The sequence below is a fragment of the Alexandromys fortis genome, unplaced genomic scaffold (assembly GCF_014885135.2).
Source record: "Alexandromys fortis isolate MF-2015 unplaced genomic scaffold, M_Fortis_MF-2015_v1.1 scaffold_11, whole genome shotgun sequence".
Taxonomy (NCBI): Eukaryota; Metazoa; Chordata; class Mammalia; order Rodentia; family Cricetidae; genus Alexandromys; species Alexandromys fortis.
In genome coordinates this window covers 14,894,230-14,907,150 of record NW_026067912.1, presented here as the reverse complement: position 1 = coordinate 14,907,150, position 12,921 = coordinate 14,894,230, and the positions used below count along the sequence as shown (strand labels likewise).

General features: G+C 45.6%; 1 protein-coding gene across 6 annotated transcripts in view; it reads left to right on the top strand.

Annotated features, from left to right (window-relative positions):
- The first annotated feature begins 2,627 nt into the window (after window positions 1–2,627).
- Window positions 2,628–12,921, top strand: part of App (amyloid beta precursor protein) — a 217,788-nt gene continuing 207,494 nt past the window's right edge. For 5 of the 6 annotated variants that reach the window (XM_050138546.1, XM_050138543.1, XM_050138542.1 and 2 more), the window contains exon 1: window positions 2,629–2,823. In XM_050138546.1, coding sequence (XP_049994503.1) covers window positions 2,767–2,823 — 57 coding nt within the window. In that variant the 5' untranslated portion in view covers window positions 2,629–2,766. Of the gene's footprint in view, window positions 2,824–12,921 lie in introns of all 6 variants that reach the window. The other variant, XM_050138545.1, reaches the window with a different exon arrangement.

Genomic DNA, 12,921 nt, shown 5'->3' with positions numbered 1-12,921 from the left:
TTGAGTGAGGTAACCAGACCCAGAAAGACAATTATCATATGTACTCACTCATAAGTGGTTTTTAAACATAAAGCAAAGAAAACCAGCCTACAAATCACAATTCCAGAGAACCTAGACAACAGTGAGGACACTAGGAGAGACTTACATAGATCTAATCTACAAGGGAAGCAGAAAGTAGAAAAAGACAAGATCTCCTGAGTAAATTGGGAGCATGGGGACCTTGGGAGAGGGTTGAAGAGGAGCGGAGAGGAAGGAAGGGGAGCAGAGAAAAATGTAGAGTTCAATAAAAATCAATATATACACATATATGTATATATAAAACAAACTCCTTCCTCTTTGCCTGGAACATATGGGCCTATAAACTGCGCTTTGAGTTCTGAAGGGCTCAGTCTGATGCTCCAGTGTCACCAGCATAAAGATGTTTAATTTTGGACAAAATGTTTCAAACGTTCACTTTTCAGCAAGATGTCACGAGATTTGGATCTGGATCTGTTCTCTCCCTGTCTCCTAGGAGTTCAGGTGCATCCCTTGTTCATGCATATAAGAGTCATGATGATAGACAGGTAAGCCTGTTTGGGGCGGAGTGTGAGGTGAGAGCTCCACTGTTTGTTTATCATAGGGATTGTTGCTTCCCCCCCACCCACCCCAGGGCCCAACTTCCGGTCACCCTCTTGTTCTCGGGTTTCTTAGTTCACCAGCCTCCATTTCCGCACCTCTCAGAAGCCAGGAATAGGATGCTGAGTGTGTGTGCGTGCGTGTGTGTATGTGTGCCAGAAGCCATTCTTAGATGATGCTCCTCAGGTGTAGTCCACTTCAGTTTTTTTTTCTTTTGTTGTTGTTTTGAAGCAGGGTCCCTGTTGGCTTAGCGTGAATCTGTCTCTCGCTCCTTCTGAGATAGATAATAGTGTGACTGACATCTTAATGTAGCTTCCAGGAAGGGAACTCAGGTCCCCATGTTTGTATAGTTAGTACTCTGCCATCTGAGCTCTCTCCCCATCCTTTCCTTGACTTTTGTAGGAAGCGAATGCTATAAATAATAAAAGCAAATATTGCATAGCAAATATTTGTTGTTACTTGTTAAGGACATTCAAAGGACATTCAGGACGAAAGAAAATTACGCGTAGAGCTGGACAGATGGTTGATCAATGCTGACTTCTCAGAAAGGAAGGGGTGGGGACACAACCTCCCACCACAGTAATTTCCCTGCTGTGAAAGAGCAGGGGTTCTAATTTGCTTTCTATTGCTGTGATTTAAAAAAAAAAAAAGACCAAAAGCAACTTGAGGATAAGGTTTATTTAGTTTACACATCTGATCACAGTCAATCCTGACGGGAAGTCAGAGCAGGAACTCAAGTCGGAACCTGAAGTAGGAGCTGAGGCAGAGGCCACGGTGGAAGCTGCTTACTGGTTTACTCCTCATGGCTTGCTTGGCCTGTTTTCTTATACAACCCAGGATGGCCTGCCCAGGGCTGGCACCATAGCAATCAATAATCAGAATGTGTCTCCACAGACTTGCCTACAGGCTAACCTAATGGGAGTGTTTTTCTCAATTTAGGTTCTTCCCAGATGGTCACAACTCACTTCAGGTTATTAAAAAGCACATTAGGTAAAGGGAAACATAGAGGCCTCGGGGCCAGAAACTCACCCGGCATTATCCCCTGTCCTTTCACTAGCCTAGGGAGTGCCAGTCTTTGAGTCTGATGCTGCATCCGGTCAGAATGGGTGGATATCTGGATGGTTTTAGGTCATTCGTGCACTGGACAGTTTATGTTTAATCTAGGAGAAATCTAGGCAGTTCTTTTCTGTGATTTAGGGCAGATACAAAAAAAGAACAAGTTCAGGACAAAGTCCTTCGAGATGGAGGAGGAAAAGAGCCGTAGCTCAAGATCTTTTCCAGCTCAACTTTCAGCTCTTCTCCATGTTAGATTTTTACCTCACTGACTCCTCCAATTCTGGATGCCTATCCCTTTCTCTGAAACCGCCCAAATCCAACAAAAATGCAACAGCAATTAAAATACACCCCCCCACACACACACACACTTGCACACTCCAAACATAAGGAAAACAGGTCGTTCTGCGTCCTAGGTCTCGCGCCCTTTTCTGGAGCATTCTAACGACAAAAATTCCAGGTTGCTGCGGGGGAAGGGGGGGGGGGTTGCCCTTCTGCAAAGAAATCTTATTGCTAATGTTGCGGTCTCGCGCCACCTTTCCAAACAGAGCAAATGAACTGCGGATAAAAATGCATCGCAGCAGAAGCTCCTCAATCACATTCCAGAGAGGCCTGCGGGGGTCGGGTGACTCAAGCTCACGGGGACGAGCCGGGAGCGCTCCCGACTTTCCTGGAACCCAAATGTCCTAGGATTCACCTTCCCCGCCACTGCCGGTCTCTCTCCCGGACCCAGATCAGCCCTCCCTTGGTTCCCGGAGCCCAGGGGGATCGCGGGTTCCACAGCCCCTCACTGGTGCCCAGGACAGCGCACCTGTGTGCTCCTGGCCCCGGTCGCCTCCCGTTGCGCACGGGCGCAGCTCCCCGGGGCTCCGCTAGGGGTCTCTCTCGGGTGGCGAGCCGGGTGGGCGGGATCAGCTGACTCTCCGGCTGCGAGCCCCGCCGCCGCGCTCCAGCTCTGTCAGTTTCCTCGGCGGCGGGAGGCGAGAGCACCGCGAGCGCTGGGGCTCTCGGAGACGGCGGCGGCGACGCGGACCCAGCCAGGGCGCGGCGGATCTCCCATTCGCACACAGAGCACACGGTGCTCCAAGCCGGATCACGATGCTGCCCAGCTTGGCACTGCTCCTGCTGGCCGCCTGGACGGTTCGGGCGCTGGAGGTGGGTGCCGCGCCTTGGGAAAGAGACGGGGGAGGCGGGCGCCGGGAGAATCTGATCCTTCTCACCACGGAGCTTGATTCGGGAGAGGCGGGGGACAGTCACGGCTATCCCGCTCTCCGCCGCCCCCGCCTGCGGGTACCTTGCGCATCGGCGTCTCTGGCCCAGCCCTACCCGGGGACGCGCTACCCGACCGGTGGAGAGGGAGTGGGTGAGGCGCGGGGCTCCCCATATCCGCGCCAGCCCCGGTGAGGGTGAGGGGCCGAGCCCGAGCTCAGACCCTGACTCCTCCCTGCCTCGGGAGCCGGTCTCGGGGAGGCGAGAGACACCCAGTTAGTGGGGGGAAGGGGACACGTGTGGAAAACTGAAAGTGCAGAGTCTCTGATTCCGGTACCCCACGAGGAAATTGCCACCCTTCCCCTTCCCTGGAGTCCTGGTGTGGAATGGGGACAGCTCTGGACGCCGGGGTGCTCCTGGCTTCCCTTTCCTTCCCACCCCCGCCCGACTTCGCTGCGAAGCTGGGCTTTGCTCCTGGCGGCCGCGGGCGGAGGCTGTGCCTGCGCAGCGACCCTCTCCGGAGCGGCGCGGGGTCGCTCACCGCCGCCGTCCTCAGGCAAACTTTGTGCTTTTCCGTCTCTCCCTTTTGTGTTAAGTTGCAAGTGCTGGGAGGGCTCGGAAAGCTGCGGCCACCAGGCACCGTCCTTCAGACTGGACGTCCCGGCCTCTCCGTTGCGCCTCCCGTTTCTCCCAGAGACCGAGAAGGTCCCCGGGAACAAAAGCCGCGACACCCCGCCCTCGCCGTCCAGGACGCGGTGGAGGAGCCCTGGTAGTTTGTGCGCCACCGCGGCTCCCTTCCCCGTGCTGCGCGTCTGTCCCCGAGGGCCTGGGGGTTGCTACTGGGGCCCCGCGGTCTCCCACCCCCGCATCACCACCGCCTAGTGCCAATCCAGTGCGGGGCTGCAAAGTCCTCGCAGAGAGAGGGAGAAAAAGAGAGACCAGAGTGAGGCGTGTGTCTGGAAAGGGCAGTGCCGGGTGGTGGGGAGGCTGAGGCTCCCTGGGCATCAAAGGAGGCGTTTGTCTGATTAAGGTGCGGCCTCCTCAGGGCAGTTCTGGGGACTCTAGCTTAGTCACCCCGGGGGGGTGCAGGATGCTAGGGAGGGTCCTCAGGGTCTTTTTTGAAAAAGGTACAGATAAAAGGCTTGAGTAGAGTGAAGATTAAGACGGAGAAGATGGCGCCTCTGCAGTGCAGCAAAGAAAAGCTGTGTGGAGGCTGCAGCCTGTGAAATCCACCCACCACTAGGTGTATAACAAGTCTTCCCCATTCATCCAACTCTCCAACATCCAGCAAAAGGGCTGTTTTTCTTTTTATCCAAAGATGCCTAGAAGTTGTTTGCGTGGCAGCTGGTTGTATTTCGCATCGTTTGTTCCCTTTTCAGCATCTGTGCATTTGCAAGGTCCCTTCCCCACCAGACTCACCCTTTCCCCCACCTCATAGTAATTTTCCAAAATAGCAATTTCCGGATGAGTGCTTTCCTGTAATTCCGTGGGGACTGCCCAGGCTATCACACTAGGACGGTTTTTATTTATTTATTTATTTTTAGTCCTTAATTTACAAGGTCATTGAACTTCCCCCCCTCCCCAATTTTTTTTTCCCCACAAGTGGCCCCAGGATCTGGAAATCACCTCAGGTTGGTTAAAACAGGTCTTTTAGGAGTCTTAAGGATTTAGTGTTCCATTTTTTTAAAGGCTGTTTAATCAAGGAAATTCTGATTTCTCTGATGACCTAAAATTATAATTGTATTATCGCTCAGTTTTTCAAATTATCTTACTATATAAAGACACAATTAAGTAATTAAAAGCATAACTGTAATTTTTGAAGCTCATGTTAAAACAAATATTTATTTTTCTTGAGCATTTTTTTTTAAACTTGTGTAAAGAGAGTCAGGGTTTAGGCCAAGATGAAGAGATTTTTTTTTTTTTTGGTTTATGCAATTGCATATCCATTTTCTGCCAACCATTTGGAGATTATCCTGTGGTTATTGTCACCTTTAAAGGGTGAATGTGAGAATCACATCAGTACATTTTTTGTGAGTCATTGGAAGGATAGGTAATTCACACTAATGAGGCGTGACAGGGCCTTGCACAGCTCCCCGTCCACCGAAGCTACTGAAGGACGAGTTGGCTGCCTTTTGTAAATCACAGAAAATAGGTCTGCTGCAGGTGGCTCTGAAATAGAATCAAAGTGAACGAGGGCCGTGATGATGGAGCCTCCTCTTCCCGGGAACCCTCAGTCCCTGGTTTGACATCTTTTCCTGGTCACGTGGTTAAGAAACTGTGATGGACACACACCCTTGTTTGCTTGCTTGTTCAGCTCTGTTCTCCTGGAAGTTTTGTTTTCTTGTGTGGAGCTGATAACTACCCACTCGCCTTGGTCGTGGTGGTTTCTTCAGTCTGGAGACCTGCTGAGTAGTGTGCCGCTCTGAGGTGGAAGCCTGCACCCACAGCAGTGAGGCTGAGATTTGATAGGCCTCCACCAGGAGTCAGCGGCTCCTGCTTGTCAGTGGGAAGCCATGATTACTGACTGGCTATAAGCTCTTCTTCGCCCCAAGCGATAGCACCCCCCCATGACACTGGCAAGACCCTTAGTCCTGCAGACTGTTAGAAGACGGAACTGAAGAAAGGAAGAGCTGTACACAAGATGAGACTGATTCAAAGTAAACAGGGAAAAAAAAATGGCATCAGTCGGGTCCCGATTTGAAGGAAGGGAAGTGACTTTGTGGTTAACGGTCTCTCTTACTGCTAGAGGGCTCCTGTTTTAAGTTTACTGTTTCTGGCACATCAACCTTGTGCATTTATTTGATAATGAGGATTATTATCAGTAATCCTTCACACAGAAGTGAATCAAGAAGTGCTTAATAAAATAATGTACATTACTTCTGCAAAAGCGGTTGCTGTTTTAAGATTTCCTTTGCATCTTTCATTAATAAATTTCTTTTATACTCTCTGCCCTTTATGTCAGGCTATGCAAAGTGGACCTGCACGAATACACTTTAAATCTCAAGTTTCCAGAATGTAATGTTAATTTGACTGTTTCTGCTTTGTTACTCACCTCCACTGGGTACTGAAGTATGTAGGGCGAATAAAACATGCCCATAATTATGAAATAGGAATGTTATATGCAAAAAAAAAGAAAAGAAAAAGAAAGTACAAATTAAGGGGGGGGGAGTACCCATTAAGTGGTGTACTGAGAGTGTGGTACAGGATGAATACCTATAGCTAAAAAGATTATAGGGGTGATAGAATTGGATAGTCCTGGGGCATTTCCTCATTTCCTGCTTGTAAGTTCCCAGCCAGGTTTGTGGCCCAGGCCTGGGGAAGGAAGGTTAAGTATTCGCGTGGCCCGTATTTGTTCACATACAAACACCAGCGTGTGTGCAGGGCCTTTGTCTTATCTGTGTTCTTTGAGCTTGCTCCAGAGCCAGGCACAGATAAGGCTTTGCATAATGAAAGAAAGAACAAGTGTGGAATTCGGTTCGATTCACCGTCTTATCTATTTATTAGGGGAAATTTTATTGTTTTATTTTTAGGCCAAATCCTGTCTCAGCTCTGACCATCTTTTATATAAACCCCAACTGTCTTTTTCTTCACGGAGCTTCCGTTCTTCTGGGGAGACGGAAAATAAACAGAAGCTGTGACAGCTATAGGTTGGACTCTGGAGCTGGGTGGAGAATCAGAAACAAGGAGGGAGGTCATGGCTAAAAGCAGACCAAGACCTCAGCACCACGCTAATCAGTCCAGTAAATGATAACAGGGCGCCTCCCTCTGCAGCAACGAGCAGCAGCAAAGGACGAATCAACTTCTTAAAGAGGTTTCTATAAGGAATATGGTTTTGTTAACCATGACTTCCCAACCTTGTTTGCATGGCAGACCCATGGAAGTTTTCATGTTTTGTTTGTTTTTGTTTTTTTGTTATTTTTTTTGTTTGTTTTTCTGTGTTTGTGCCTGTGTTGGGATCAAATTTGGAGACTTAAGCAAGATGGACAACTACTCTACCACTGAACTACATCCCATCCCAAGGAATCACAAATAAAACAAAACAATAAACAAAAACTCAAGCGTGTTGCCAGGGTTCTACCTGCTGCATCAAATAGAAATCCCTGAGAGAAAAAAATCCATTAAGAAAAAAAGAAAGAAAGAAAGAAAGAAAGAAAGAAAGAAAGAAAGAAAGAAGGGAGGGAGGGAGGGAGGGAGGGAGGGAGGGAGGGAGGGAGGGAGGAAGGAAGGAAGGAAGGAAGGAAGGAAGGAAGGAAGGAAGGAAGGAAGGAAGGAAGGAAGGAAGGAAGAAAGAAAGGAAAGAAAATCTCTGGGCAATTTTAAAATAGAAGCAGGGATTTGGGGACCAGTTGCAGATGGACCATTTTGAACCACGTTCAAGCTTCATTAGGCTGTTCTGCAAACAAAGATGCCAAGTAATGCCATGGAGGCCAGGGTGTGCAAGAAGCAGGGAGAAGGGCAGAGGAAGCCCAGGGCATGTTTCCATCCTGTTCCTCTCTCCTCAGAGCTGTTACATCTTGACATTACCTATGTAGCCAAGACTATGATCACATCCCACTCCCTGGTCTAGATGACCTTGTGGTCCAGGAGGGTGCGCTCGCCACATAGCACACACCTGCATTTGTGAAGGCCTGGCCAGCAGCCAGTGCTCTGTTTTCAGTTTCCAAACCCTAACCTGATTGAGGTCTTTGGTTTTCATTCTGTTGTTTTTTTGTTTACTTGACGGTGACATCTTTTCCTTTTCATAGTGGGATCCTAGACACAAACCGTGGAATGAGGATTGATAATAAATACTGTCTTTTGCAAGCGCTCGTGAACACTGTAACCTTCTGCAGCATAACGTTTTGTGTCCCACTCTCACGAGTGGGTGGGAGGGAGATGGCAGGCTGACAAGGCTAAGGGAGGGAATGAGCATGCTCCCTGAATGAGAAGCAAGTGTAAGCAATTACCTGTATTGTATTTCAGACTCTGTGGAGACGCTCCTGAAGGGGAATGTTACATAGCTCTTTCCTTAATTTAACATGGATTGCTTTGGGAAGAGACTATTTATCATGGAAAAAAAAAACCCAATGTTCGGTAATTTTTTTTCTTCAGATTGTTTCATCCAGTAGGTGTGACTGACACCACCTTTGAGATCAGAATTCACCCAATGTTGGACTAGAATGTCTGCTGCAGTAACTTATTTTAAAACAGATCTTTAAAAAATTATTTATTTGTTTGTTTAATTTGCTTATTTTGCTACTAGTTTTTGAAGAAGCGATATGCCATGGAATACAGAAGAGGTTACAGAGAACTTGGGTTCATAGACATTTAGTCCTAGCTGCAGTACTGGGCAAGGAAGATATTTTATTTAGATTTATTTTGCTTGGTTACTTTTTTATTTTTTGAGATGGGGATCTGTGCTGGCTGGTTTCTGTGGATTTGACACAAACTAGAGTTATCTGGGGGAGGCTGTCCCTCCATTGAGAATTGTCTCTATCAGATTGGCCAGGAGGCAAGTCTGTGGTGGGGCACTTTCTTGATTTATGATTGATGTGGGAGGGCCCAGCCAACCATGGGTGGTGCTGCTCCTGAGCACCAAGGTAGTCCTTGGGTATATGCAAACTGTGGAGCGGGAGCTACTGTAGAGCGCTTCTCCATGGCCTCTGTTTTGGTTCCACCTCCTGGTTCCTACTTGAGCTCCTGTTCTTGGCTGCCCTTGATGATGGGTGGTCATGTGTGTGATGTCGTAAACTCTTTCCTCTGCAAGTTGCTTTTGGTCATAGTTTTATCACAGGAACAGAATCCAAGTTAGGGCAGGTTCCACTGTGTTGCTGAAACTGACCTTGAACTCCTTGCTTCCAGTGATCCTCCTGCCTCAGCCTCCTGAGTGGCTAGACTACAGATTCCTACCACTGTGCCTCTGTGTGGCTATTCTTTCAAGAGGTGTACAGTAGAGATTGAGCTAGAATTAGTGTATATCATAAAATAAGAAAGCAGAGAGTGCTTTAAAATTTTGTTTGTATTATCATTTTAAAATTGTGTGTGTGTGTGTGTGTGTGTGTGTGTGTGTGTGTGTGTGTGTGGACTATGTGCACACGAGTGCAGTTACCTATGGAGACTACAGACCTTGAATCTCTCTGGGGTTACAGGTGGGTGTGAGCCAACTGAAATTCAGATCTGATGGAAGAACAGAAATACTCTTAACCCCTGACCCGTCACTCTAGGCCCCCAAGAAGATAGATTTTTTTTTAAAGCCTATCTCTTCTGTGGAAAGAACTGGAGTGAACATTTGGAATTGTGATGTCGGATGGATGCTAGGCTAGTCGTGGTGAACCGTGGAGTGTTTCTCGGATGCATAGGAAGGGTAACACTTCACATCGCTTTCTGTTGCTGCAACACAATACCTCAGGCATTGTGTTTCCTCAAAAGAGGAAAGGTTACCTTGGCTTGCAGTTTGGGAGGTTTCAGTCCATGATTGGCTGACAACACACATCTGGGCCTGTTGTGAGGCAACAGACGATGGCCGAGAATGAGTGATGGACCCAGCTGCTCCTGTCATGCTGGTCTGCTTGGAAACAAGCAGGAAAAGAGAGACCAGCCCCAGGGTCCTCTTCAAGGGTATGCCTCCAGTGACCTAAACATTTCCGAGAAGTTCCTGCCTCTTAAATGTCCCACTACCTCATGACAGTGGCCCTCTGAAGACTAAGCTTTTAGCCCTGGCCTTTGGGTCATATTTATGATTGAAACTTTAGCAGATGTGGCTCCGGAGACCAAATGGGAGCCAGGTTGCTTGAGCATTCTGGGGCCTGTCTCCCTGGGATATTGGCTATGGTTAAATTGCTGTGCTTTTGTAAATGTGGATAGTAGTTATTTATCATTGCTGAGGGTTAAATTGTTTCATGTATAATATGCTTAAGTGGATAAATTAATGTATGTTAATATGTAGCTTGATGTACCATCATAACTAAGTGTTGCTGCTTTCATTGAACGGTAGAAAATGAATATATTTTTCTCATCCATAGTTACAGGAAGCTAAAATAGTTTTCGTGTTATTTTATTTATTAGAGCAATTAACTTACTTGTCTAATTAAGCATAAGAGGAAGCTGATAGTTCTCTACAAGAATCAATGAGTGTACCCAAATGTGGCACATGCCTGTAATCCCAGCTCTGAGGAAACAATGAGAGAACGAGAGAGATTGACAGGTCCAAGCAAGCTTGGGCTACATAGCAAGACTGTGTCAACAAAATTTCAAAAAATTGATTCTACTCTGAAACAGCATAGGTATGTTTTTTTTAACATGTTATAAAATACTATTTATTACATATGTGATTTTATATCTTGGTTGGATTTTTTAAAATATTAGAATAATTCATGTTATCCTCATTGAAGAATTTAAGCAGTATAGAATTATGCTGGGTTTATAAAAATGGAAAATGCTCATTTTTAATGCTGTGCATGCTAGCATCCTTCTGTGTGTTTAATATTGAGTCAGTTATGCACTGGCTTGATTATTAATGCAGTTATTAACTGGACGTCTTTGGGTATGTGAGGAGCTGTGGACAGGCTTAGCTTAGTCTTCAACTAAGTCTTCTCTATAACAATGAATAATCAGGCTTTGTCATTGGAGCAGAAGTAGAAGATTCAAGTGCCAGCCAAAGATAGTTGGTCCTAGCATGGACAGCTCAATCAGCCTCCATTCAAGACAGGACACGAAGACAGGCTTCCTGTCAGGAAAAGCCGTCTCAAATGAGTTTATATAACTGTTACATTGGGGCTATCACGTCCTTAAAAATTAACTATAATCTGTGACTCAAACACACGTTGTAATATTAGCAGCTTTGCCCATGTGCTGCCAGTTCTGCTCTCTGTCAAAATTAGGCTAATGATATTTGAAACTTTTAGTACCTAAATCTGAGGGTTCTGTGGTTAGATTATGTGTGCCAACAACATGGAAGGAGCAAGAAGCAAAGACCTTAGGAGTCCAGATGAGTTCTTATTGTCCAGCCATGTATTTAGTATTTGGTATTTGGTTTAGTATTTGGATAGAGGTTGCTCCTACCTGGAACTACAGAGTCCACATTTACTTCTCGCCTTACTTAGAGTAGTTACAGGGAGAAAGGAGAGAAGGTCTCAGAACCTTGGGTGTAGGGTCAGTGAGCACATATAAGAAATGAGTACATGTAACACATTAGAGACGGTTTTGTAGACCGTGCGTGACTCCTGAACTGAGTACGGCAATGGACATGGAACTTGAATCTCCTTCTTTTCAGATGGGCTGTTTTTTGCTTCTCTAGTTCAAAAGATATTTCAGATTAAAAAATTTAACTCTGCAACTATGAAACATTACTTTTTTTGTGATTTCATGGTTATGAAATTGTTCTTTGTCTGGTTCTTTTACTCGGAGAATCAGATTTGTCCTGAGCTCTCGGCTTCTAGAGAGACACATACTGTCTTTATCTTCACTGGAAACAGCGCAACAGAGGCTTTCTAACTGATAGTGATAAATTACCCTTCAGCCTTAGAGGACACTTAGGAGAGGAAGAGATCCGTCAGAGAAAGTCATTTGTGTTAAGTGAAGAAATGTTTTATTGCTCTTGTTGCTTTGCTAAATTTCTAAGCTTTAATGACAGTCATATATCTTAACCCCGTGGAGACATTTCACAAGACAATAAACATCTGACGCTTAATCTTACCCTGGAGGTATATTTGTGTGTTTAAGATCCGCCCTTTCATCCTTTGTTACCAAAATCTCATTTGTCCAGGTTTGCTTTGTTTGCAAGCCTACTTTTTAAAAAATTAATTAAAATTAGAATTAATGTTTCATTAATACACATTCCTAGATGACTGAAAATTATTATTAAAGACATTGCAATGTGCATATTCATTGTGCACAGGACTGCCACATGAGTACATTTTCACATTTCATACATGTGTTACATGTGATTATATTCTTCCCTCCCTTCCCTTCCCCTCTCTCCCCTTCCTGTCCCCTCTGCTCCTTCCTCCCAGTTCCCTTTTCCCAGTTAGCTTCCTTGGTCCCCCCCCAGGCAGTTTCACTTCCTCTTTTGCACTTGTTTTTAACACAGCCAGAAGCTCTGGGAACCGCATAGCAGGAGAAAGCATACAAAATTCTTCTTGCTGAAACTGGCCTAATTAACAGTATGATAGTTATTTCTATTTTCCTCTATTTTCTTGCAAACAGTATAATTTCATTCCTTATGACTGAAAAAAAAAAAACTCCATTGTGCATGTATACTACATTTTCCTTACCCATTCCTCTGTTGGACCCTGGGTTGGTTCTGTCGCTTAGTTATTGAGACCATTTCTGCAATAAACATTAATACGTCTGCATATATGTAATTGGCATTTTACAGTAACATTAATGAAGCAGTATAAATTTATTTTTGTTTTTGTTCTCTGTGCTTGGGTAGGTATTCTACCACTGAGCCATAGCCCTAGTCTGACAATTCGTTTTTAAAAGACTGGTGGTTACCAGGAGATGTGACCAGGCAGCGTGGCACACACCTTTAATCCCAGCACTCAGGAGTCAGAGGCAGATGGATCTCTGTGAGTTCGAGGCCAGCCTGATCTACAGATCAAGTTCCCAGACAGCCAGGGCTACACAGAGAAACCTTGTTTTGAAAAACCAAATCCAAAAGAAAAAAGAAAGAAAGAAAGAAAGAAAGAAAGAAAGAAAGAAAGAAAGAAAGAAAGAAAGAAAAGACTGCTGGTTAAGGTTAGAACCCAGTTCGATGAGTCTCGCCATGGTGGCTTCACAGCTGTGTGCCTCCTTGCTCCTCTTTCCCACTGGATTTCATTCTGAAGACAAAGTAGAATGGTGTTAGCGCTCAGGACTCGGTCCTTAATCCTTCCCTGCTCCTGTCATTGGATGAAGTTTCAAAGCACAATTACTTTTTTAAAAACAAATACATTCCTTACATCGTGTAGTATAGTTGATAGGCAAAGGTGATCAGGGTAGATAAACATAATTTCTCTGCAGTGTTTAAGTCATTCAATAAAGTCCTCATCTTCTTTTCTGAAATCTCAGCATTTTGGAGACTGA